This window comes from Ischnura elegans, chromosome X (assembly GCF_921293095.1).
Source record: "Ischnura elegans chromosome X, ioIscEleg1.1, whole genome shotgun sequence".
Taxonomy (NCBI): Eukaryota; Metazoa; Arthropoda; class Insecta; order Odonata; family Coenagrionidae; genus Ischnura; species Ischnura elegans.
Genome location: NC_060259.1, coordinates 52,845,791 through 52,873,640, shown reverse-complemented (window position 1 = coordinate 52,873,640; position 27,850 = coordinate 52,845,791). Strand labels below are relative to the sequence as shown.

Sequence of the window (27,850 nt, the reverse complement as noted above, 5' to 3'; positions counted from 1 at the left end):
GGTAAAAATCGCGGTATTATTAAAAAAGAAAGCTGTAACTCTTACTTCGTCATATTTATTTTTTCATGCATTGCATATGTTATAAACAGAGGATAGTCGGGGAATGGCAAATACCTGGGGCACTATTTTTGTCACATTTCATCACAAAGTGATCAAAAAATAATGCAAACTCATATATTTTGAAACAGTTTTTGAAGTATTTATGCTGAAAGAATGGTGCGCTTTAAATCATTGAACCATGTAGTATATTATTTGATTTCCATCATTAAGTTATGTGTTTAATTAATACTTTGATACGCAACTTAGTAGCAATTTGAAGGTCATTGAGTCAGTTTTTGCTCTCCTAAAATATTGAGTAGTAAATTATAAATTAACGGATTAAAACCAAAAACAAATGTATGCATAAAAAACGTATATCTATATAATCTATCTATAAACGTATATATATATATATATATATTTGATATTAAGGTTGACTTACGTACTGAATTAAAGAGAAATACATTACATTTATTTTCCACAAATTTAATATTATAGTTTGTTAAGTAGACGTAATTTTTTTGGCGTTACCCTGAAATCGTGCGTTTGTCTTTGACTGATATTTATATACTTCAATTTAGTTAAAAACTTGTCTCCCTCAGTCAATTTTCTTTAGCGCCAGTTCGTTTGTAGATGCTAGGCATATGAAACGACGAAACATCTTTGAAATATTACTAATAACTGACTACAAGAAATGTATGAGGAATACCAAACGCGTCTAGAAATAAGGTAGGATGCCACCGCCATCACCCGAAAAAATGTTCGTATTTGAAAACGCTGCGAGAAAAACTGTTGCTTTTTTAATTACATCCATTTTATTTTCTAATTATAGGTCGAACCACTAATTTTTAGACACGTTATAAAGAATTTAATTTAAATTATAATGTTAGATTTACCAATTATAATATCAGATAATTCCCTATATCTGAGACATTAAAACCGCGTATTTGACATCCGCTTATTTTGCGTAGTCCGAAGCCTCCTGTGAAGTAAAGCGAGCGCACAAAAAACTGCCATCAACGAACGGGATCGTTGATGGTGTTTTATTCTGCTGTTTTGCACTGGAGCCTATGAGCAGCAACAAATGCCCTTCTGTTTCGGCATTGCTTTCTGATATCCATTTACCGGCTCTTTTTTAAGCATTGTTAGAAGTCTAGTGATCGTGATCAAAGAACTCATATCATCATTCCTTTTGGAACCCTCCTCCACTTATTTTGGCAACACTAACGATGGACGCCAAGTAGTAATTTTAGTAAAGTAAATTCATTCCTTTCAACAAAACAAAACAAAATACTGAATTTATTACAATAAGAGAATAATCAAGCTGGGTTGCCTCAAAAGAGAATCTGTGCTAAAGCAACCTTCATAATTCATCGCTTACATTTCTATTTTTCATACAACAGTGATGGTTGGAAGTGAAAGTTTCATAAAAGAGGAACAGTATAAAATTTTTATACATGGAGAGAAAACAAAATCCGATGACATCAAAAGAATCTTATAACTTTATAATTAGCCAGTATCCATAAATGAGCTAAATTTAAAAAACATTTTACAATTTTTTACATTTTTTATTTTCCCGGACAACAAATCATAAACCTTTGGGCTCATTTATACAAATGATCGTTTGAAAATATTTAAATTTGGCTTGATTTATATGACGTTTCCCTTTCTCAAATTAAACGTATACATGCTGCCTGATATAGTTAGAATACTATCACCCATAACATAAATAATTTTAACATCTTAAATACGTAATAATGGTATAATGGAAGTAATCTTAGAATTGAGAGCAAAGGATACGAATGTTCAAACCTGTTTTTTAATGTCATACCTCTTATATTTAATTTGTTATTGTAGGTGCCACCCCAAAACTTTGATCCATAATTTAACCTCGATCGTACCAGATAGACATTATTGCGGCAATTCCGTGATTTATTCCATTAATATCCATATGGATCTCTCTTTACTCTTTCGATTTTGATTACTTCGTAGTAAAGTCATCATTTCTCATTTGGATTCCGATTACTCTAAATATTATTCAAAAGTGAATTCTTCCTTCTTCCCCGCCAGGCAAAAATCCTCATTCCCGCCGATACATGTCTCATGTTCCAGCCTAATGGAAAGTATTACTTTCTATCAGGTCGTATTTTTTTCACAATTTTCGCATATGATCAAGGTCATCGGTTTGCAGGTATGCAAAGCTTCCCTCTAGACGGTTTTTGGAATTTATTTAGGTTTCTGATGTTTTGCCTCTGGTCACCTCATTGCATTTCTCAAATTAGCTAACCCGTATTTTTTAAGCTCATAAACACGGCCGGACACACGCGTTTAAACGAGGCTTCCGAAATGGATGAGCAAACTCGAGGCGTGATAATTCTCGCCGCTAATTAAATGCAGATGAACTTAGCACCCCGTTGAAATAATCACCCAGTGACGCAACGGAAGAGTTTGGGCAGAAATTTATCTCATGATATCTCAGGCTCGGCTATGTAATAGTTATCTACTGCAAATTACTCACTCGAAACATAGCGGGCCAGCATTTCGACAGGGATAAATAAACAACCGAATTTCACTATGGGCCTGTCGCTGGGAGTATAAATGTTTTCCATAGGGAAGACCTTCGTCCCCTTAAGTAGGATTAGTTTTAGGCTGCGCCGTCGAATATCTACCAGCGATAACTTGTTGTGTACTTATATCCCCACGATAACTAAGCGCTCACGATTACATGTGTTGTCATGATCATTTTGACCGACCTCAGAGTCAGCCAGAAGATAGCGCCACTTCTTGGATGAATAAACCCCGATGGTAAAGGCATTCATGCTGCGGTCAAAAGGCTTGATATACCTCCGACGAACGAAACCTTAGGGCTCAGTAACGGTCTGGTGTGTGGCGCGGAAGGTTAGCTCCTCTATCACGGTAGAAGAATGGCTACGAAGACTGCAGATGAGGGTCCCAAGGTAGGTTGCTACTAATTTTTTTATTTATTGTTAGAAATTTAAACCCATATAAAGTAGTTATCCAGTGAGCTAGTTTAGCTGGAGTAGTGGCGCGATGCACTCGTGACGGATTTATGAAGATTGTTTTGATTTCTGTGCTTTTTATATTGATATCCCGGAAGCGAGTGACTGAAGGTCGAATGCCTTGGAGTAGATTAAAGTTCATTTCTCACGACGCGCGCTCCGATGATAGCGGTAGCAATGCACTTCTCTCTACCAACGATAGTGCTGCTTTGAATTCCCTCAAGATTGATGGTGCGAATTCATTGTTAAAATTCAGAGGTGCCCCCGTGGAAGAAACCTCATTCGATACCTAGGACGTGATCTGGCCACGAATATCAATAAATACTAATTAATAACTTTTTTAGCAATTTAATTTGCTTTATGAGTATGAGTGAACTGTGCTTTGTGATTCTTCGTGTCCATTAATGTAGTGAATATTTTTTTTTACGTTATCGCCCGTCAGCTGTTCAGTGCTGCAACCATATAACTGCTTTGGAGTCAATCGTGAATATTGTGACCGTGACCCATTCCAGCTTGTGGTCGAATATTCTCAGCTTTTTCTCGGTGGCTTTGAGTTGGTTAATATATTCGACACCATAAAAAATGCATGTGTAATGTGCATTTCATGAGATATTTTTGCACAAATGGTTCCGTTTGTATTTAATAATTTCTTACCCACCACAAAGGGAAATTTTACGTTTTCTCCTCAAGTAAATTTATAATATTTTGGTGCCTCGATGGTTATTGATAAATATCGTATACGTATCAGGTTAAAAGAAATAACTGAATATACCACAACACACACCTCTCAATCAGGATTTGAAGGACAAAATACCATTTCCTATCGGAATTGTTAATTGAATCCAATTTTTCACACAATCACTGCATTTTCACAAGTGATCTCAACCGCTTAGACCTTACATGCCTACTTGTTATTTCTCTCCGGCGAGCATATTAATCGAAGATGTCTGATTACTTTCGTATCCCGGAATAGCGAAATTGTATTTTCATTCACATAGTACCCCCCAGGGTGACTTAGTATGTTTTGCAGGGGGTGGCCGTTTCCCCTCGTACTCTACGTTAATTCGACATTATTTCTTAAGGTACAACTCGGGCTCATGCTTATTAGTGCCTGCCTGAGACTAACTCTTGCTTAGCATGCACCGTTTCATCGCCTGCACAGTTGTGGAACCGAAAGTGTGAACAATACACCAATAAAAATAGGTAGTGAATCTATGTGAACATCTGGTATGTATTAATATTACTAGGGTTATAAGTAATCATGTAATGAATATAAGATCAAGAATCTAAAAAGTTGGCTGAAATTTCAGAAATAGCTGCTGCGGATTAAAATTATCTAAGAATGCTTTGGCGTAAAAAATATTTGCTAACCAAGCTGTCCCATTTCAGCTGTCAAGGGGTCTCTTAGCTTTACGTACACCTGGAAGGATATTCACACGCCCTCTGGAGTAACACATCATATTTAAATGGTCTTCTATGCGCTGGATAATGAAAATCATCGTTATTTTATTCACTCGTGCTTCATAAATTCATTTGCTCCGTATTTAGCGTCAATTACTTCATTGCCGGCCTCGATAGCGGCGGGGTGAAGTTGTCGGCTGCCAAACCGAAGGTCGCGAGTTTGAGTCCTGTCAGAGGAAGTTCTATCCAGGGCACGGGTGTTTATAATCGTCCATTGTAATGCATTAAAAATTGCTCCCCCTCCTCGGATCCAAAATTCCTTATTGTGCTGTTTTCGGGTTGCTCAAGATATAGGAATAAAATAAATTGGTAAGTAAAATGTGAAATTTTTATGGGATATTTGTGAGTACGCTTTTACTGGCAGGAGTTGAGAGCAATAATTGATGTATTAGCGCATAAAATACGATATACCAATGCAGTAATACTAACAACATTTTAAACGTACGGGGTGTGCTATGGGTTCGATAATCTCGAGGACTATGAATGCGACACTCGTCTAAGCTGTGAGTGTTAAATCTCTAAATAACAGAATTTCGAATAAAAATCACCAGGAAATATTTGTCTGGAGGTTATTTTAAAGAGCGCGAGTGGAATTCCTCCTTGATTCGTAACGGTGTTATAAAACAATTCCTTGAGCCATTTAAATTCCAATTTATCGAAGCCAGACTTGGGTATTATATATGGTTTATTCTCGTTACGTGTATCCGTATATGTAATTAGGAATAAATCTTTGTGATCGCATTTACTTTGATACTTGGAAATTATATTTAAGTTTAGCCGATTCAGGCGTGATATAGTGGAATTTCAACATATTGAAATCATATTTATCATTCATTATAATTATCCTATTTATTTTCAACAAGAAATCAGGATTTTCTCTTATCCTTCTGATTTAGGCTAATAGAGATGGTCTCTCAGAAATGTATGATTTTTGACAACTATTGTTCAGCAATAGTCCTTGGCGGAATATTATGAAGTTCTCCTTGGCTTCCAGCGGAGTGAGAAATTCATCTTATCCGACTTTTCGGAGAATAGTCGTCCTCGGAGAATAACGAGGAACGACGGACCACGAAACGTGAGATACATCTTACCCGTTTGGAAACCCGAGAGAATTCTACTCAGCTTGTTCGCTGAAAAAACATCGGATATTCCTTTCTATTGCAATTAATTCAACCGTTCGATTGTGAGCCTGAATTTACCAAGGACGGAAACTAACCCTATTTTAATCGGTGCGAGCAGGTGATGAAAAATGATCACAGACTTTCCCGACGTAATGTATTGTGGAAGGTTATTCAGGATTTCCCACGAGCCGTCCATCGAAACGTCAGTCGTGATGGAGAACCTGACCCGGTGGAAATCCCTAATAGCCTTCCGCGATTCTCACGCATGAATCACTCGATTATAGTTTTCCCCCTAAGTATTGGCTTCAATGATAGCTTTTCAGCTACCGTGAAAATGATACAAGTCGAGCTATCATTTGCGGTCATCGGCGCCGTCCCTTATTCCATTGTTTTTGCCGCCCGTTTTCGCAGCGTATGACAGCCTTCAACGTTTACAACTCTCCCTCCATTAAAAGCTGAAAGTAGCAAAGCGGGGACAGTCGTCGTAATTATCCCTGAGTTTTAGCATAGTAGTTCACTACACGCTACCTCAGGGGTGTTCAAAAATGCCCGCCAGGCGAGACAGTATGGGCATTAATGATTTATTACTGAGGATTGAAGAATGGTCACTAGGAGCCCAAGGTCGCATAGTTTTGTCGAGCTGTGATAGCAAGGCACGTGCGAATCATCATCAGAAATGGATGGTCGAAAGCTTGAACAGCTGGAAGGGTTTTGAGTATTTGGGCTTTACACTTGAGAAAAAACGGCACAGCTGTAAGGATATCATGAAGAGAACTACGTTGGCCAAGGAGATGTTAAGATTAAGAAAGACATGATGAGAGGATGAATGTTTAAAAAATTAAAGAGAAGACTATAGCATGTTCAAAGCTGTGGCGTGGCGCTTCACGCGCGGAAACAAGGATGCTGAGGACGAGAAAAGACTGGAGTCATTCGAGATGAGGGTGTGAAGGAGAATGGAGGAAGTGAGATGGATGGAGAAGAACGAGGAAATGCTAATCATGGTTCATCTACATCTTCATACTACCCCATAAGCCGCCTAAATAGGCGAAAGGTGTTAGGGCACCAGCCGTTTCACATAAAAAGGAAATGTTCTTAAGAAATTACGGCTACCATTTATTAAAGTCTTTCATCGTGCGGGGAAAAAACGAATTCCCATATCTATCCTTTAGGCAAAATATCTCGCTTAATTTATCGTTTCCGTCAGACCTGGAAATATAGTTGGGTTCTAGTATGATGTTCTCAGTGTCGCTCTTACAGATATCCATTCTCAATGGGGTAGTTTCCTTCATCAAAGAAAACGAAAGGCATTGATTACGATTCGTTACCCACCATTAGTGTATTCATAATATACAAATTATTTGGTTTTAGAAATCCCAGTTTAGACGAATGTTAATGGTTAATTTTAACCTCAAGTGAAAAAGGCCAGATTGGCAGCCATGCGATGCCACTCCACGTGACGTCACAGGGACTCAAATGCCATGCCAGCTCAGAGAATATCTCTTAATAATCACCTGTTAAAATTGCCCATGGTCGAAAAGTTTCCTTCGTTTGATAAGGTATTAATAACCCTTATTTAAGCCGTCTTCAAAATGGGAAGTTGCATTATGATTCGAAGTTGTTTGTTATCAGTTTCTGTGTACTATGATATTTTGATGTTTCAATAATTTAGAATCATAGTTAGAATAATTCACCTCTATGCATGCATTGGTAATCTCAGACGATGTAAAACTCCTGACTACTTGTATAGCATTTGAGTCCCTGTGACGTCACGTGGAGTGGCATCACATGGCTGCCAATCTGGCCTTTTTCACTTGAGGTTAAAATTAAATATCAACATTCGTCTAATCATTATTTCATTATCAATTACCAATACCTGATAGCAGGGTACTATGCTACCTGCTAGCAGCCTGCATCGCAGCGGTGCACATATCGTCGGCCCAAGGTCACCTCATTCTGCGGCAGCGGGAACCAGATTGACGTCACACGGGCTTTTCCCATCGTTCGTACTTAGCTGTCGCGTTTTCGCGCGCTTGAAATTTTTCAATTTTCATTTAATCGCGAAAAATAGATATCATCATTTAAAAATTGAAAAGCGTGAAATTCGTTCTCCTGGAGCAATACTCTTTCGATTTAGGCAATAAAAAATAATAGGAAACGCTATTGCTTAAACAATCTAAGTCCAGCGCGCAGTCTCTAGCGGCTCCGAACGTAATTCGTTCAACACTTCTGTAACGTTTCAATACGCAAGTATCAGCTTTTAACGAATCGCACAGCTTTCCTTTGTATTTTATTAAGTTCACGGATGAAATCTTCCTACACTGGATCCCATATGCTCGCTAAATATTGAAGATGTGGCCGGACGATTGTGAAACAGCACTTCACTTTTACTTTCTCGTCCGAAAATCTTCCCACAATACGCTGGTTGGTGAGGAGAGAAAATTTCTCGCGGAGATACGGAGGAGTCAGAGGGTTTGGATAGAGCGAGAGATAAAGTGATGACGCGATGCTGGAAACTGCGTTGGAAGGATTTTGGGAGGGAAGGGTGGAAAAGAACAGGGCTCATGGATGGAATGAGACTATGATGACTGAAGTGACCAGTCGTTCGTATCCCATGACCACCAAGTTTTTGTATATTTCTTTTATCAAAATCTGTACCTAACTCTGTTTAGAAAAATAGTCACTTGTATGTATTGGCTCCTCATCCCTTCATATTTCTTCTTTTGGCTGCTATTTGTAGCGAGTGCCTTTCTTTGTCCATTTCTTTATATTATCAGTGATTTTTGTGGGTACCAATTTTAATTTGCACGCCTCTGAATATATTATTCGAGTGCCCTTCTCACACCACGATTCTAATGGCCCTCTGTGAGCCATCAACCCACTATAGTGGACACAGCTGTAAACTAACTATCATTCTTTTAACAAATCTCTATTCTTATTTTTTTTATTCAGTCCTTAAACAGCATATGTCAAATTACAAAGGACTCATTTTAACAAAGAAAACGATTAACAAATAGTAAACAAAAATTAGACAACAACGAACAAAATAATATTCAAAGGTATTATAATAATCAATAATGTTGAAATTAATTCATACCAATCTTTACTGCGTGGAGTACATTGTGATTTGATGGTCGAAAAGGGTCACAGTGGGCCGTATTCAGTAATGTATTGTTATCCAAAGGCGTTCTTGTCTTGATCCATTGCTCTTATCGTCATAAGGCATTCTTTCCTAAGTGGAGTCGCAATCGCTCCCTTTATTCATCGTAATCACTAGATGGTTCATGAGCGTAATAGGTGTTTGAGGAGGAACTGTCATATACCCTAGATGATTGAGGAAAGCGATGATAACACCTCTATGAATAGAATGGCCCTATCATCTTCAAATTTTATCTAATAGCAATACAATGAAAAATCCGGAGTGGACACAATGAAGGGAATCCACAGGCAATCGTCACCTTTGAATCGGTCTTCCGCCGATGCCTCGCTTCTCCCTCCCCAAGTGACTCGGCCGAATTGCCGCGCGCCGGGTGCATATCCGTGGTGTGGCCCCGCGCCTCATTGCATGCCGATGAGGGCGAGTTGTGAACTGGAGCCGCAGCGGGAAATTGTGACCAGCTTGGACGGTAGTGGGGTACCCTGGCAGTGTACGACGACCTTACGTTAATGTTCCTCCGTAAAGCAAACACTTTCGAAAGGCAAAAGAGAAGCAGTGAGAGATGATGACGCCATTTTCTTTACGCAACTGTTTTATTAACCCTCTTAGTGCTCCGGCCCTTACATCGAATGCATCATGCATCTCAACCGAAAATTGCCACAAGCCGAAATAACGGATTTTAGGTAATTAATTATTCAAATTAAATATTACAAAGTGGCTAAACTCTCTATAAAGGATCAAAATTAATTATGTAGCTAAGATTTTATTCTAACAGGAGTAAAATTACAAAAGCATGTTAATATGTAAAAAAGACACAACAGAATTTTTTCTTGAAGATGCTACATTTAATTTAAACACCTTTGGCATTTTTCGCAAGGGCCACTCCCAGTAGGCGGCATTAGGAGGGTTAATGAAGATTGCTGCCACCATTGATACCGCAAGATTCGGTAATTTTACGAAAAAAGTACGTCATATGTATACAGTTTCAAGGACACAGGGGCGCAGCCAGGAATAAAGGCTAGGGGGGTTTTAGGCGCAACTAATACTGAGGGACTTGGAGGTATTGCATACCCGCTAGGGTAAGCGGGAGGTGCGGAGGCCTTCCGCCGGAAAAAAATGAGAGAAATGGTTCAAAATGGTGATTTCTACGGCCTTCTGAGGGATATTTTATTAATCCTCACACTATTATCAATATTAATCCAATTAAGTAAAATAGATTTAACTTAAACATTTCTGTGAGCTCTGGGGGGGGGGGGGGGTTTAACCCCCAAAACCCCCCTTCGCTGCGCCACTGCAAGCACAAAGTTTTGAATCCGATGCTATATTTATTTCTCTGCAAGTGGTAGGGAGGGCAGGATATCAACAAAAAATTACGTGACGGTAGTATGTCTAGACCAATGAGCGTCAATATTGGAGAATCCTTCCATGAATGCTCGCGGCTATCACGTGACCAAAACCTCTATCTGGTTAAACTCTTATTGGGTGACGTCATTTACTGATGTTGCTGCAGGGTAAGGCTGTGTGGCGCCCCATCGTGAACTGCTGAGGACGTAAGGACGTAAATATAAGCAGGAGTGCTTAGGATGGCGATGCAGTAAACAAAGCCGAGGCCGCCTTTAAAACCTCCGACTTCAATATTAGTATAGGGGATGAAAAAAGTTAGCTAAGAAAGTACTTTCAGAGGGGTTTTATTACCATCCTGATACTCCCTATTGTTGCTGTGTACCAACAAAAATCTGAGACTAACAGTGTAACTTCCAACTCCATTATTTTTATTGAAAATTTAAAAAAAACATTTAAATGCTCATAAATGGACTTTATTTAAATCATCATACTTAGCGCTCTTCATGAGCACTGTATTTTATGGAAATAAAATTTATAAACTTGCGAACAAATGCAATCGCCGGAACCAGCCAATCAGTGTTATCCGACCCATCTGTGACCTCGGATTTTGACATTCTAATCGAGGTCGCATGCACACAAGCCGGTCACTCCCTCTAGTTCATATTATCTCTAAAGTGCCGTATGACTCGAGGTGAGCCCTCCCCTTTCCCCGCCTCTTTAGCCCACGGGGTGAGTCACCGCGTCGGCGATCAGAATGACGAGGCTCTCCCACCCGAGGCAACACAACTACCAGTCGTTGTCAACCACCCGCGCTGCTCGTTAATCCTAAACAAATTTGCTGGTCTGATTTTCTTGCATGGTACGGTATTCGCTTTCCCTTTCGGGGAAAATCCTCCTACGGATGGTCACCGTCTGGCCTGCGGCCTTTTCTAATCACTCTGCCAGTTCTAACAATGTTTGTTGAATCCTATGACGTAACACCGTACTATGACGTAAATATAAGCAGGAGTGAATTCAATTGATTCGGCTTTTACTTTGTGGAAATCCATGTTGAAATGAAAATAACTGGTAATGTTTGGTAACTTTTCACTGGAAAATTATTTATTGGTACGACGCGTTTCAACGCTGAGGCGTCATTCTCAAGTACCTAGTACTAATACTTGAGAATGACGCCTCAGCGTCGAAACGCGTCGTACCAATAAATAATTTTCCAGTGAAAAGTTACCAAGGTTGCGTATTTTCATTTCATAAGCAGGAGTGCTTAAGACGGCGATGCATTAAACCACGCCGAGGTCGTCTTAAAAAGCTCCGAGTTCAATATTAGTATAGGGGATGAAAAAAGTTAGCTAGGGAAGTACTTTTAGAGGAATTTTACTACCATCCTAATACTCCCTCTTGTGGCTGTGTACCAACAAAAATCTGAGATCAACAGTGCAATTTCCAACTTCATTATTTTTATTGAAAAAAAAAAGTTTAAATGCTTATAAATGAACTTTATTTAAATCGTGATACTTAGCCCCGTATCTCCTCCGTTTTTGAGATAATAATTTACCAAATTGTGGCATTGAACGGTTTGGCCTAAAAATAAAAGTGCTCCGATAGGCTTGAAATTTGGTTTGTTAACGTATAACGCGGTCTAGATTCGAAAAATTACATTTTTGAAAAATCGATTTTGTGAAACCCAGTTGCCCCTATTACTTTAAAAGATAGAAAATTTAATGTCAATCCAGTGGGGGTTGCCAACTTCCATAATTTCTGGAAATTTTGAAAATTTAGTTATTTTTAAGGCGGCTCTTGAATTAAAGTTTTAATTTCGCTAGCTTGACCAAAAATTAAAAAAAAAATAAACTAGTTTACCCCTGTCAGGCCTCAGATGCATTATCGCCGAGATGTATACCAATACCACTAAGGTCTCGCGGAGAATGATTTACCGCCCCCATAATCAACGATCTAAATCCGTCCCACGACGACAAAAAACACGATGCAGTAGGAAAAACATTCTGAAGAAAAGAAATAGGATAGGAAAAGGTGCATTTTCCAAAGAAAATACGGGATGAGTTGGAAAATATCCGTCACTCAATATCTTTACCTTCATGCATTCAAATTCAAGGGCAAATACTTTGAGATACCCGACATCTTTTGGGCAGGAGCAGAAGGAAAATTCCGGGCATTCTAAAAATTTTCTAGGAATTCCGATCCTTGTTTGGTTGCTGTGTGCTACTTCGAATTCTCCATCCGTCGGATGGGATACTATCCAGTGGGACCCTTGGCGCCATTTTTGAAAAGCAGGATGAAGCTGACGCCTGGCTTCTCTCCTCCTCCCTCATCATGCACTTCCATCTTGAATCAAATGACCTGGGATATCCCTCAATAAATGTCGTCGCAAGAGACGAGTACTGCTGATTAAAAATTGCGAAAAATGATGCGAGCTTGTGGACAGTTTACAGTCAAATAAAATTGTCCAGATTATGAATTGGCTATGCATCCTGGAGTAAAATCCCGACTACTGCCTTTGATATAACTTTTCGTGGCTAATTCTTATAATAACCATTTTGATTTGGCTTTGCAAGTTAGATGTTTCTTTAGAGAATTTAAAATGATGGATGCATAAAATTCCTGGCGAAAATCATTTCATTGATTTCAATTGAAATCAATCAAATGATGAATTAATTCAATCCTATATTTCTATATTTCAATGAAATCTATTCTGAATCCAATTAAAATACTCAGATGCCCTCTTTCACCATAATTTTCCTCAGGCTTCTTGAAATTAATTATGAGAGAAGGTGCATTTGAGTGGAGAGGTCCATGAAAGTTATTGTTTGCCTAAGAATGCAGGTCTTTGAATATTTTAAAGTGTAAAAAAAGTATCGCTTAAATTTGGTTTTTGGGGACAGAAGAGTTCAGTGCACTATTATTGATGCCTTGAGGGTAATCAACAGGGTGCATTAAGGTCGATTTTTTGGTGGATTATTCATTAATTTCCATGGTTCCTTGGTGCTATACAATACCTTGAAGTGATAATGCGCCTGAGGTCTGATATGTGTAGACAAGTGACTTTTGAACATTCATCAACTATTTTTAAGCATCATTTTTGATCTGGTAAAATAAAATTTCGAGTAGAGATTCACCTTGAAAATTATAATCTTCAATTTTTCCAGAAATTATGGTTTTTCCAGAAATCCTAAGTTAACAATAATCACCTTATAGTATGTTTCCATGCTATCTTGTCTCTCCAGGTGGCATTAGTAAATGCAATAATTAGCAGTTGATCAATATTTGTGACATGGATTAGGAAATTATGAGAGTGCATTCAGACAGATTTTATACTTCTGGTTGAGCAGGCATTGTTTGGACTTATTCAAATCAATATTATAAACTGTCAATCAATTATGGTTTTTTGAAAAGATTGTATGCCTTTATTAAAGTGTTTCCCCTTTAAAATTGCAATTTTTTATGTAATTTTTTTCCTATTTTGCAGCCCTCTGACAGTTTGGTGGATCCATGGTGTTCTTCAGTGAATCCACAGAAAATCATGTTCGAGGATATAACCTCTGCTGCTTTTAAAGTTAAGCAGGGAATCCTTGTTACACCATGCATGGTAAGTCTGTTTCCCATGAAGTATTTTAAAGAATTTCTCGCATGGTCAGAAACTCATGGAGGCATGGCCAACCATACCTCTATTGGACTCATTGTGTAACTGGCTCAGGGGTGAACTCCTAATACAATGGAGCCGAACAATATTCTGCTCTTTGCTTTTAAGAAAAGAAAAGATTCCCACATGACATGTTTCCCATGTTTTTTTGCACATAAATGTTAAAAATTATGAAAAAAATAGTGCCATGAAATTTTAACCCTGGATAGCTGATGCCAATGGAAACGAGTACACAGGTCGGGCTCGCAGGGTTATAATCCTAAGGGCTGTATCTCTAAGTCCAAGACTTTTCACCCGCTCACCACAGTAGGGGAAGAACAGAGGAAGGAAAAAGGATAGGAGGCACCGCCTCGATCAGAGCTTGACAATGCAGGGGTGCAGACAGGACTTAAGGCTAGGCTAGGGGGGGTTTTAGTCGCAGCTAATACTGGGGGGTCTGGGAGGTATGTCACACAAACTGTCCAACTTGCTTCTGTAAATAGTTCAATGCTTTGTTTGTGAGTCATCTGTTCCCCTAATATTAGTCACAAAATTTACCACGTTAAAATATTTCTATAGAAAAAATTTCTGTGAGCTCTAGAGGGGAGTTTATCACCCAAAACCCCCCTCCCCATGCTGCGCCATTGCAATCACGCCTGCAAGAAAAGGAAATGGATGGAAGGAGTAGGATAGGGAAATCCCAATGCCATCATTAGAGCAGCTAGGGCCACTACTAGTGAAACCATAATTTAATATTTCTACAGAAAGGAAAGATTATTCTATGGAGAAGAAAAACCCTACGATTTTCCGTAGATGATTAGCTGATGCTGGTGGGAACCAAAATTACTAGTGATGTTTAGGTTAAAAACGCACCATATTTAAACTACAGAAACCTTGAGCCAAGCACTCCAATTGGCCGCAAGTTTTCCATGTTACCGGATGCTCTGGACAACTCTTGACTTCAAATACTTTGCCTGCTGGAGATTGCGATTCTTCCAGCACTTGAAGAGTTAGGTACCTTTTCAGAGTACAATCTGAGCTCATATTATTCTATCATAGATTAAGAGTCAAATTTATAATGCATATCAATCCTGCCCAAAATCATGTACTTTGTCTATCAGAGTATAAGAGTAAGTAGGGGGAAAATCTGAGGTTTTCAAATAAAATGGACATGTACAAGAGTTTCTCTTTTGTTATGAATTATGTGCTTGTGCACCTGTGTTTTGGATCGCTTAGAAATGATTTTATGTAATAATCTCATGATACTGCTGTTTACAGAAATCCCATTTATCAGAGATTACGGGTATGGAAATATTTTTAAAGAAAGATTTTCTGCAGTACACTGGAAGGTGAGTTACCATTTCTCCAATCAATTCATGGTTGACGTAAATTATTTTAGAATCTCAGAATCTAAATCATTTCATTTATTTCAGCTTTAAGGAAAGAGGAGCTCGTTATGCTTTGCTAATGTTACCAGAAGAGAAAAAGAAGGTTGGTGTGATATCAGCGAGTTTGGGAAACCATGCCCTAGCCCTTTGTTACCATGGCAATAGGCTGGGCATACCTGTCACTGTTGTCATGCCTATTGTAGCCCCAATCATGAAAATCCAAGCCTGTCGTCAGTATGGAGCTAATGTTGTAGTTAAAGGAAGTGATATGGGAGAGGCTAAGACAATTGCCATGTCACTTGGAAAGGAAAAAGGACTCACTTACATTAACGGGTATGCTTCATTGCTATTCAAAGCCAATTCTGAATTTATGGTTATATATTATACTTGAATCCACGCTTGCATATGTTGCATTTGCAGTTATGACCATCCACACATCATGGCAGGTCAAGGTACACTGGGCCTTGAAATTGTTGAGCAAGTGCAAAACCTTGATGCAGTGATTGTCCCTGTTGGTGGTGGAGGCCTGATTGCAGGTGTAGCACTGGCTGTCAAAACATTATATCCCGATGTGAAAGTAGTTGTGAGTATTTATAATTTCATAGCTCTTGCTTGAGAAACATACATGTATGTGTGTATAAAATGCTCCTGTAGTAAATGGCAAGTTTTGAAGATACTCAGTTTGTAAAATTATCTGCTTATAGTTGCCTTAAGAAAATGTTTTGAGGTGTGCCATTGATCAGGATCATTTGATGGGGGGGGGGGGGGGGGCAAACAACTAATGTCAGTCAGAAAAATCAGCCATTCTTTGCCACTAATATCAGGTATAGCAAGGCAATGGGCATAAAAATGTTTTCAGGGGGTTGGTGTATGTTTACAACCAGTGGTTGCTTCCCAATCTTCCCAATCTACTGTTGAATATCCCTTGATGCATTTTGCATTGGGCTTGTTCAACAATTTTCTTTTATTGTTGACTGTAATAGAGACCCATATCTCTCCATTTTCCAATCCAACACCTACTCCTTGAGCTATTCACCATAAAAATCAAAGACCTTAACCCTTTCACTTAAAGTTGATGATTTTGCAAACTCATGTGTAACTTGTCACTACGCCTTGGCTTCTCCTTGGTATTGTGCATGGGCTTCATGTAGTCTATCGTTGTTTCTAGACATTCCTTTCATTAGTGCAGTGTTCTTCCTGATCAATAAAATGAACCAAAACTCCATTGATGTCTCCCATTTGTGAAAAGTAGGTGGTAACTTCATGTTTTTTAATAGATATGCTTAGCGATATTTTAAATCTTAAAGATCGTATGAGATATAATTCTTGGTTTTTGTAACATTGTTAGTGAAGGGGGTTGGGGTAATCCAGTAATTAACCTCACTTCAATAAATTACACGAAGGTAAATTCGACCACATTTATTACAATGGTAAGCAATACAGATACTCTATGTCTCTCACGTGTGGAAGTCCTTCTCCGTTGCCTTTCCATCAGCATCTCTCTCTCGCTGTGCCTTCCTGGCGCTAGGTTCTGCATACCCTGGTGGCAGCGGCAGGGACCTCAGGGTCCCAGGGCAACGACCTCAGCCAAGTGGCTGGCCTTGGTGACGGCACTCGAAACTAAGAGCTCCACCACAATTAGCATGAACCCATAGCCTGTTTAGTTCTTTGCTATTATACATGCATATTATTAGGAGTTGAGGTATTTGCTCAGAGGGTTGCAAGAGACAGAAGCAGAGGGCACTGAAAGAGACTCCTTGAAATAATCCTTTTCAAAAGAATGTTTTCCTAAAGTTCTGTGCACTGCTGGTGATTATTGAATTGAAATTGACTATTGTTTTTCTTTTTAAATTATAAAAGGTATTTTTTAATTTAAATTTGTAAATTTTTACTTTAATTTTTGGTGAATTTTTTTGAGTACATGTAAGAAGAAGATATGAAACCATCCTTATCCCCAGACTCTTTTTGCTTTCCTTGAAAAGTCTTAAAACTACCCCTGAATGCATCATTACATAGCTGTATACATATGATGAGAAAATGTGTACATACGATGAATCCAATTCATTGGTACATTTTGTATTGTATGTTAGTAATGATAACCATTTTTTTCAAGGGTGTTGAATCTGACAAATGTCCCAGTTTCTCAAATGCAATGAAGGCTGGTAAACCTATCATGACACCTATTGATTCAACACTTGCTGATGGTCTTGCAGTACCCATGGTTGGCTACAATGCATTTGTAACTGCTGCACCACTTATAGACAAGATGGTAAGTGTTTTGCCTGCTTCCTCCTTTACTCCCACATGCATCTAAATTGTTTCATGAAAAGGGTGAAACAAACTATCCCAAAACATTTGTGGCATTTATATTTATGATACACCTAGCTATGGTAGAGTTACTGATTGCAGTTTGGAAGTTACATGCAACTGAAGGTTACACTAGTATTTTCTTGGTGCTTATTATAAAGAGGAAATAGAGAATCATAACTTGAAACCAGTTGATATGCTATGCTTGCACATCAATTCCCCATCTTCTCCATTTATGCAGTGAAAGAATACAAAGAAGGCTTTTTTCCCATCAAATGACATGGGGGTCAGTTAACTGTTAAGATAATGCAAGGGAATGGAAAGTGACTGGATTATGAGCTGGTCCTCAGATCTGAAGAAATATGGACTTGTACACACCAGTCATACATTTACTAACACAGCACCACCATAATTTTTCCCTTTTTGACTTGTGTAGGTAATTTTTTCATTTCGTCCATGATATTGGCTAAAAAAAATTTGGTTAAGCAAATGCATGTTTAGGGTTGCCCATTGTCTAAAAGAAGATCTTGAGGGACAACATATTTAGTCGTCTAATTGATGAAAAATGTGCATATCCGTAGCTGGCAAGTTGATGTTTTAATACCAATGTCCACCACAACGCATGTCTTTTTAACCAGTAAATACAATCATTTTGAATGAGAAAAATGAACAACAGTTTTGTTGCTTTTTGCCAGCATCTTTGGACTTCAGGTAAAAAATCTGAAAGAAGAAATCATTGTTAAGTGGCTGTTTTAACAATAAATACTAGAAGTTGATGGTTTGTGGCGTAACTTTGTGGAATTTACTCATGATGAATGAAAATTGAACTTCGTTTTTCCACACATATATTTATTTAATCACGACCACTGTTTCGACGCACTGCGTCATCTGCGTCTGCTAAAGGAGCACGTAGCTTATTTTAAACATAACAATGCTAACTCCAACTTCGCTAAACACCTGATAGACAAAGGCCACACCAGCGATTTTCCTTGGAAATCTTGCATTGTGAAAGTAAAGGCCCCAGGCTGGATGCTCTGGAGCAAGTTGAAATTTTAAAATGTGTAAGATCCAATTGTGATGTTGTTAATGACCTTCTGTATACTTCCTGCTCCCCGCTCCTCAACCTCTCCCTCTTCCATCAACCTCATACCTTGACACATTAGTGGTTTCCCTTTCCCCTTCTCCTTTCCCTTCAACCGTCACCCACCCCCACCCTCGCCTATGCTCACAAACATGGAAAATTTTGTACTCGGTTGATGTCCTATTGTATTCTTCCCTCTCTCCCTTACCTCTCACTCCTTTACCCACCTTTCACTGCAGTCAGTCAGGTTGGGTGCATCGACCCTTACTTCCCCATCCTCTCACATCCCCTCGGCTTTTACAACCAAGGGAAGACCTAACCCCTCGCCCTCCTCCCTCCCAACCTCCCCCTACCTCTTGATTCCCCCCCACTACTTCTGGTTTACATGGTCAGGTATTTAAGACGATCTCTCAATGTACTCCTTGTTATTTCTGAGTAGAACTTAATTTAGAGATATGCCATTTTGATGTCACGGCTGCCTTCCTAATTGGTGAGCTGAAGGAAACAATTTACATGAAACAGCCTGAGGGTTTTGTCAAACCAGGGGCTGAGAACAAAGTGTGTCTCCTAAAAAGAGCAATCTATGGGCTTAAACAGGCTTCAAAATCATGGTATGATAAGTGTAAAAGGGTCTTGCGTTACCTGAAGGCAACAATTGACTATGGTATTGTGTACAAAAGGAGTGGAAAGTCAATTGAAGGGTTTGTGGATGCTGACTGGGCTAGTGAAAAAGAAGACAGAGTTTCTTGTTCTGGTTATGTGATAAAGTTTGCTAATGGTGCAGTGGCCTGGGCTAGCAGAAAACAAGACTGTGTTGCCACATCAACTGCTGAAGCAGAGTATGTTAGCCTTGAGTTGTGTGCAAAAAAGGCTATTGTACTCCACAATATTGTAGAACATCTGTGCAAGGTGTTTAAAAGGGCTGTTCTGAATAGCAGTGAGCTTAGTGCTATCAATGAGTTGTGTGGAAAGTTTGTATTATTTAATGATAATCAATCTGCTGTGAAAAATGCCAACTCTCCTGATATCAAAGAGCGATCCAAACACATAGACATTAAGTACCACTTTATTAAAAAGTTAGTTGAGGATGGCAAAGTGATCATGAGATATTGTCCAACCAATGAGATGGTGGCTGATGTATTGACCAAAGGACTGGTGAAGGTCAAACATCAGAAGTGTATTGAGGGTATGAATATGGTAAATGTATATCTCGATTAAGTGAGGGTGTTATTTCTGAGTGTAATCGAGATTGAATAAGTTGTTTGAATTTTGGCGCACTTGCTAACATTGTACCGTTATGCTGTAATAAATGAGCGTCGTCTTCCGGTGATGGTTTCCTAAGTTGGTGTGTTCTTTTTTTCCTCCACGATAGTCCAAATTAATCCACTGCCGATTTAATAATCTCAACACTCCTTGCCTGAGGATGACACAGTGCGTCGAAACCGCGGTTGTGATTAAATAAATATACATGTGGAAAAACTATGTTTAATTTTCATTCATAATAAATACTAGCATCAGCAGGGCTTAGAAAGCCTTAAGTTTTTATTTAAATCATTACTGTAATAATTGATACAAAATATTAAATCACTTATAGGTGGTTATTAAAGAAGAATGGATTGCAATTGCCATACTTCGTCTAGTGGAACTTGAGAAGTGTGTTGTTGAAGGAGCTGGAGCAGCAGGATTGGCTGCAATATTGGCTGGAAAATTGGATGAGTTCAAAGGAAAAAGGTAAAATTAATTTTTGTACTATAATGACAAAATACATAAAATTCGCATGTGAGTGCTTTTAATAATTGTGATGCTGAATCATGATTAAGAAGTGGGATGATTAATTTTTTAAGACTTATTCCCGGCTGAATCATATGAATTCTAGTGGTGGATATTACAGTCGCATTGTGCATACACGTCTGAGTGCCCTCCCTGATACATACAAGATTACTATTGGAAATTTTAATGAGATATGAAAATAAGGGATCATCTTGAAGGTTCATTAACTTTGTGTGGATTATGGAATATATTTTAATGCCCATATAACGCACAAATTTCACTAAGATTTGTGGCCTAGAAATAAATGCATGGGTCTTTGGCTAGCCAAACCAAATTGCTACCTTAATATTAAATTCTCATGTCAATTTATTGGACACTAGGTATTGCTATGCGAGTATGCAGGTGCAAAAATTCAGACAAACAATTCTTTATCTGCTCAGATTCACAAAGTGGAGTGCAGACCATTTGCAGTTTCTCTCCTTCACATCCAAATTACCCATATAACAACTATCTATCATCATTATCAATCTAGTGGTAAAAGGCATCCAACAAAGATTCTTTTGGATCCCTGGGCACATTGGTATATCTCGGGGAATGAAGAGGCTGACTTGGAAGCAAAAGTTGCTCTGAAAATAAGGAGGCCTCTTGCTATAAAACTCCTTTGTTACGATTTAACTTCATTCCTCAAAAACTCAGTCCTCAAATCATGGTGTGAAGCTTGGCGGGATATATCTGGAAACAATCTACAAAATTTCACCTGAGCTTGGACATTATTATAAGATCATTTTTGTACTGCATTTGCTTCAGAGGCTTTTATTTTATATTTTAGTGGTAACCATCACTAATCTGCAACACCATTTCGACATCATTGTCAATAGATGCTTCAGGGTGGTAATTCCATTGCTTTTGATATCTCCCAACAATTTGCATGTAAACCTGGTGGAATATTTCTCTTCAATCATCACAACATCCTCCTAGGTTGTCAGGGTCAATTCTAATGGGGTACTCAACAACTCTTAAGTAGGGCTCCAAAAGAACAAAAATATGTCTGTAAAACTGCGGCTGTAAGAGTATCATTTTTTGAAAATATGTGTAAAATGAAATTTGAAGTTTAAAAAACAATTGATTTGAAATATTCCCCAGAGAGAGCAATACTGTCCACTCATTGACTGTGGGCATAGAAATGACTATCCGTGAGATAATTCATGCCATCAACTATAATTTTGGCACAAAGACATGGATAGTGCAGCATGCACCCCCTAGAAAAAGGGGTTAGAGGCAGCCGTGGTTAGAAGGATAAAAGTGTGTACAGGCTTCTAGTTTTTATATCAGATTGCAGGTATATAATCATCCTTTTCAGCAGAGATGTTATTGCATCTCTGAAATATTAATTAAGTACTAATATTGTAATAATTTTTGAGATGCAGGTTCCAACAATTGCTCTACAAATTCTTTTGAGAAATTAGATCTATTTATCTAATGGTCATGCATCACTTCTATGATCTAAGCATCTTAAATTTTGTTAATATCAAGAATATGTGAAAAAAAATGTTTTTAGATTGTAGTGTGCATAGATAATGTGAATCTGTGAATTTTCCTGAAAATTGCTGATCCCTGAAATGTAGGTTTTAAGATTTTTGCGGCATTGATCACACAATCTCTGCATTTTCTTCATTTTCTCACCAAATCCCTGTGCTTTTGTTGACGAATTTTGCTGGCATCCCTGTCAATATCTTCAGGTCAAGCACCTTCAACCTGAATCTGCTGACAGTAATGTCAGCAAAACTATCATCAACATAATCCAGCAGAGATGGTCAGAAACCAAAGAAAATGGAGAGATCAGCCAGCATCCCTGAAAATTCGATAATTGGATGTAACTGCTTCTTATGGTATCTGTCATTTTTATTTACACGTATGCATGCTTAAATCACCTTTTTTCTCCCAGGGTGGTGCTCCCTCTCTGTGGTGGTAACATTGATACAACCATTTTGGGAAGATGTTTGGATCGAGGTTTAGCTGTTGATGGACGACTTCTTAAATTCAAAGTAACTGTCAGTGATCGACCTGGAGGTATAACAGAGCTGTGTCGTCTCATGTCCACTCTAGGAGTATCTATAAAAGACATAATGCATGAACGTGCTTGGCTGACTTCGGATATTTTTAGTGTTCAGGTAAGAGTACCTACACAAACAAGTCAGTTAGTATTGTTCTACATTTTTATATGTATTGTTACTGTGTGATAGTTTCACTACCACTTTTGGAAATATATTTAACCTAGTATCCATTTTAATGAGTGCCTACAAAATATTAATGCAACATTTATAATTCAAGGTTAAAGTGGTATGTGAGACAAGAGACATGGAACATGCCGCACAATTAAAACAGGCTCTTTTCAAGAACTACAAGTCAGTGGATTTTGGCCAGTTCAAATCTCTCACCTATGGAGTGGAAAGACTTCGAGCAAGAGGTAATATATAATTAAAATTAATCTACAAATTTATCTGTTTATGTGTCTAGATGAAGATTAAATTATGGGCAAATTTGACTTGGAGTTAAATAATGATGGCGCCTGTAAAAAAGGCATACCAGCAGTTGAAACTAGTCCTGATAACCAGTATGCAGTAGGTATCACTCGTCTTTACTTGAAATCTCTTGCATCCACTCACTGCACAGTGGCTAACTTGGTGTCTCTCGTACTGAAGTTCAAAAATAAGCTCTTTCCAGACTGTCATATTATTTCATTTGAATGAGTGTGGTTTCCCATATAATGCCCAGCTGACATACATGTGGAATCACTGCTATACTTAACAGATGAAAAAATAATGTACCCTGGCAAATGAATGATTGTGAAAAATTCGTAATGAAGGCTGTTGCAGAGATAGTAAGTTATATGATGTAAACAAGTCAAGTCTCACTGCATAATGAGGTTGGACTGATTTTTAGTGAACCCCACTGGCTGCTTTATCTGAGGGAATGGTACTTCATATGGGTGTTCAGGGCCGGTTTAAGTGGTAAGCAAAGTGCGTGGCTGCGTAAGGCTCCAAGCAAAAGGGGGCATCTAAGTGCTCAGTCCAATTATTATTTGGTTATGCAAACATTTATACACCAGCAGTTATTTTTGAGGGGGGTTGTTTACTTACACTAAAAAATGTCTAGAAATGGCCCAGTGGGTGTGGGGTTGATACTTCTAATGACACTTATTCTTTTCTTACAAATAACTCATCTTCAATTTTTGCATTCTCAAACATTCGCCTTTCTGAAAGTTCTATGACTGTAGTATGGTATTGGTCTTCCACATTCCATGGCTTTTCCTTGCCAACTTCTCTTCTCCAATCAACATATTTTAAAGCTTTCCAAAGCCTATTAATTAATTATTCTCTAAATTTATCCATTGGATCCTCAAAATTGTTCTCCCTTTCATTTAGTAATGATAAGCCACCTTCATTTTTTCTACTTTGCAAGTGTTTTTCTCGATTTTCTTCAGTTTCTTGGATCCAAGATGGCATGTCATAATAAATGATATATGGTTGGTGAATTTTTTTCATTTTCTGTCCTGGGAGAACTTTGAAGGCCGATTTACATGGGGTGCATAATTGTGCAGGTTAGAACAGCATTAATTTCTCTTTCTGTTGTGCCATTGAACGAATGCAGAAACAATATGAGAACAAAGGGCTATTTTGCCATCTCATGTTCAACCATTCTTGCATGCATTGTTGCAATTCATCGCTTTGCATGGAGCAATTTGTACTGCCCCTTCGCAAGCACGTCAGATTATGGAAGCACATGCCCTGTGTTAAACAGTTTACAGTCCTCAACCTCATCTCTGAATCTCGGTTTCACTAAAATGAAGGTAATTTGAAATTAATTTCTGTTTCCTGACATTTTCTTTGAGTCTTCTTTGGCTGTGAATTTTACAGCTATGCATAAGCTGCCAAAAACTCGTATTCTGTGCAAAATACCGATAGCTCTCTTCTTTAATTTCAGTTTCCTAATCAATATTTTCTGTTTGTTCTTCCATCTTGATCTTCATCAATGAGTGTGTTACAGCTTCATGAGATTATATGATTGTCAATCAACCTAACAGAATTTAATACTCCCCTGATATCTTCCATTTTCCCATTTTTGTAGTCCTTCAGAGGAATAACTCAATCCACTATGGTGTCTACCAGTTCGGCATTGATATTCACCATTATTTTCCTTTGTAAAACTTACCATGCTTACAGTCAGGGGCGGATCCAGAATTTCTTTCTGGGGGGGGCACAAGCAAGGCCGTATCCAGGATTTTGTCGTGGGGGGGCACAGGGATATATCGTGATGCATAACGAAAGCAATGATAATGGGACCGTATTAAAAATCTTGCATATTTTTGAGTATCTGGGGGGGGCACATGCCCCCGTGCCCCCCCCCCCCCCCCCAGGATCCGCCTACGCTTACAGTCCATCCGGCGAGAGTTGTCCGATGGCACTTTAAAAGGAGGGGCGAAGAACCCTGCGCCAACATGATTTGCAACCAATCGCTGTCCCCCAAATGCACCTCACACCCTTGCCTAGTCATCCAAAGTTGTCACATGCATATGGAGCACTGAAACAAGCCTGAACCACCAAAGCAAGCCCTTTCTGCGAATCGCCAAAACAAAAGGATTCTTTCTTTGGATCCTTCACGCTCGTAGTCCCTTCTGGCTGCTTTCTTCACAGAACCGTTTTGTTTACATGTGATGTGGGGGTTTTCCTTTCTTACCCGGCAAACTTGCCCCCTACCCCTTCTAGCTGTCAACGGACAACTCTCGGCGGCCGGACTGTAGGAGAGTATAGTGCGAGTACTGCTAGTCTGCTGACTGAAGAGTCCTGGATTCTATCCCAGGTGAAGCCTTTGGCCATCCCCAAAAATATTCTCTCAGTGTATGCTGGCCAAGGGAAATTAATAAGTCCCCCCTACCCTCACTGTGTGAATTTCTCATGCCTATGGCTTAGTGCAGCGTGGGTCTTGACCTTGATTATCCAAACCAAAGCTCTGATGTGTATTCAGGCACCATTCTGAGAATTGTCCCTACTCCAGCATTATCATTTACATATGCTTTGCACATAATCATGAAGCTCCCACAACAAAAGTCTTCTTCTTTGTAGCACTTCAATGTCCTGATTTGTGGTACATCAAGGTTCATTGATTTCTATTTTTCACATACATGATCTCTTTGCTTCTGATGATGATACAAAGATATCTCTCATTCTGTCTCTCTGCTTTTAAATGTTTCTCACATGTGACTGATGTACTCTCTAACCCAGTTCCTATCCATTGACCTTAATGCACTCTCCCACACCGAAAATTGCCATCATCATTAGTCCTCCTCAATCCTCAGATTGGTTTGAAATAGCTCTTCACTCAGATAATCATGTTCACTCACTTATTAGCCAATTATGTATTTCCATGTTTGCTTATGTCTTTAACTTTACTCTCTTAATAAATCTATCAGCATATCTCTAACATAGTATATTGCAATATTTTTATAATTTGAAATTCAGGAAATGCAAATGTAAAAATGATCTTCAAAGTATTTCATAATTTTTAGACTATTACATTTTTGGTGGTTATTTTCAATGACCAATAGTCATTGATTTCTGTTCTCTGCACCTACTCTAAATCCTTTTGATTCATTTTCCTAAGCACTCATTATATCCTATTAGCCACCCAAAGGGTGTTGCGCCGAGTTCTCAGCATTGTATATTAGGCTATCAAATGCACTACCTATCTAATAAAATTACACATACCCAGGCATTAGTTTTTATCTGTAGTGAAACATCCTCACCTGAGGCATGTATTATCACTTACTTTCTTTTTCAGGTATCTCTTTCACAAACGAATTGGAAAATACTGATTTATCAGTTCCTAAGCCCTGCATTTCCCTGTAAGCACTGTCACATTTTCACAACCTTGGTAGTCATTTTACTTGTAATTTAGGAGGTACAACCTATCTAGAATATGGATCCTTTTTTCACTCAATAAGCTCTTTCAGACAACAAAATGATTAGTTTCGCAGACAATATGCACCTATCCTCATGAAGCAATGAGAGCAAAATGAGAAACTGCCATCTTTCTCTCTCTTAATTGAAAGAGTATAAGTGTGTGAGGAATATGAATATGGGCATAGCCTGGATTAATGTTTCCCCCCCACCCTCCAGGCAAGGGGAAGACACCCACTCATGATCATCAACAATTTCCAAGCAGCAGATTTCTAATTTAATTTTCCAGCAGCGTTAGTTTTTACAGGGGGCATCCCCTGCAATGCCATACCTCCTCTTCTGGTTTTGTACCTGCACCTATTAATTTCAAAGAAGGACACATTGAATAACTTTGTTCATTCTCCTTATCTCATAAATTTATTCTCAATTGTAAATTATTTAGCATTTTTTTACCAATTCTTGTGACTGTGTGTGTATTATATATTCCCTTGCACGTTTCAACCAGTCGTGGTAAAGCTAAGTAAGCACTGTAATTAAGTAACAGAACTAATTATTAATATAAGAATAATAAAAGATACTTAATACAAGAAGTAATAGTATGCAATGATTTATACAGAATGACAAAAAATTTGCCAGGTACCTGTTATTGTTTTAGGAAATTACTATGGTCAAGCCAGCAGCTCACAATTACGGAGTCACCCTCTTCTACACTTTAACCCTTAGATTGCGGGAATGTTTACTCACGTTTTGTACACTGACTGGGGAAAAATGCTTTAAAACCTTTGACCTTTACTCGACTACCTTCTTCAGTTTCCCAAAATTTTAATTGCAACCGAGGTAAAGCCAAAAGGCACTCTCCCTCACTGTAGGGTTCGCTAATGCAGCTCAAGTCTCCCTAACTATCCCAGAAAAACAGAACGTTTAAAAAAATTTCCTCAGTCTAAGGGTTAAGTATGAAATTTCTCCCGTGGCAGAGTTGTTTTGACTTTAGAGGACAAGATAGTATGCGCAGTCAGTAACTAGAAGGGGCCATAGTCCCCCCCTGGGGTATCCATTTTGCACTGGATAAAATAATAATTTTGTTCGGACCCCCACTACTGCTGGGAGCCCCCAGCTCCCCTACCTATCCCCCCCTTGTCCCTATCCTGGGCCACAAGGCAGCATGTTTGTTTGCGGAGGTAGTGCCTGTCCCGGTGCTAATGGCAGGACTTATAATGCTAAGGCATTCACTATATACAGTATTCAAGGAAAATAACATATAGCCAGTGATATACATTTATGGTACATACCCTTACTTGTGACTGCAATCAAAGTCAAATGTTTACTGATTGCTTCTAAGTTAATTAATTTTCTGTAATTTTTAGAAAGAAATTGGTATTGTACTCCAGGGTTTCTTTAGTAAATTCCATAGAAATATGAAATGAGGAAAATGTTTTTTAAAAGGTATTTATAGTTTTACATATCGTAATTTTATTACCTTCTTCACCTAAAAAAAAGTTTTTATTGACCAGATCTCATATTTGTCTCGAGTGGGATAGATTTCCCCGTGGTTTTAGTCAAAATGCACAATCTTG

The 27,850-nt window shown here is 38.6% G+C and overlaps 1 protein-coding gene across 3 annotated transcripts in view; it reads left to right on the top strand.

The window, feature by feature from the left end:
- The first annotated feature begins 2,833 nt into the window (after window positions 1–2,833).
- Window positions 2,834–27,850, top strand: part of LOC124171216 (L-threonine ammonia-lyase) — a 28,081-nt gene continuing 3,064 nt past the window's right edge. Inside the window, exons 1-10 of one of the 3 annotated variants that reach the window (XM_046550356.1) lie at window positions 2,834–2,996; window positions 13,621–13,740; window positions 15,052–15,122; window positions 15,207–15,494; window positions 15,582–15,744; window positions 17,275–17,430; window positions 20,144–20,280; window positions 22,265–22,490; window positions 22,651–22,786; window positions 26,158–26,221. In XM_046550356.1, the coding sequence (XP_046406312.1) occupies window positions 2,964–2,996; window positions 13,621–13,740; window positions 15,052–15,122; window positions 15,207–15,494; window positions 15,582–15,744; window positions 17,275–17,430; window positions 20,144–20,280; window positions 22,265–22,490; window positions 22,651–22,786; window positions 26,158–26,221 (1,394 nt within the window). In that variant the 5' untranslated portion in view covers window positions 2,834–2,963. Of the gene's footprint in view, window positions 2,997–13,620; window positions 13,741–15,051; window positions 15,123–15,206; window positions 15,495–15,581; window positions 15,745–17,274; window positions 17,431–20,143; window positions 20,281–22,264; window positions 22,491–22,650; window positions 22,787–23,803; window positions 23,871–26,157; window positions 26,222–27,850 lie in introns of those variants that run through there. The other 2 variants (XM_046550358.1, XM_046550357.1) reach the window with 2 other exon arrangements.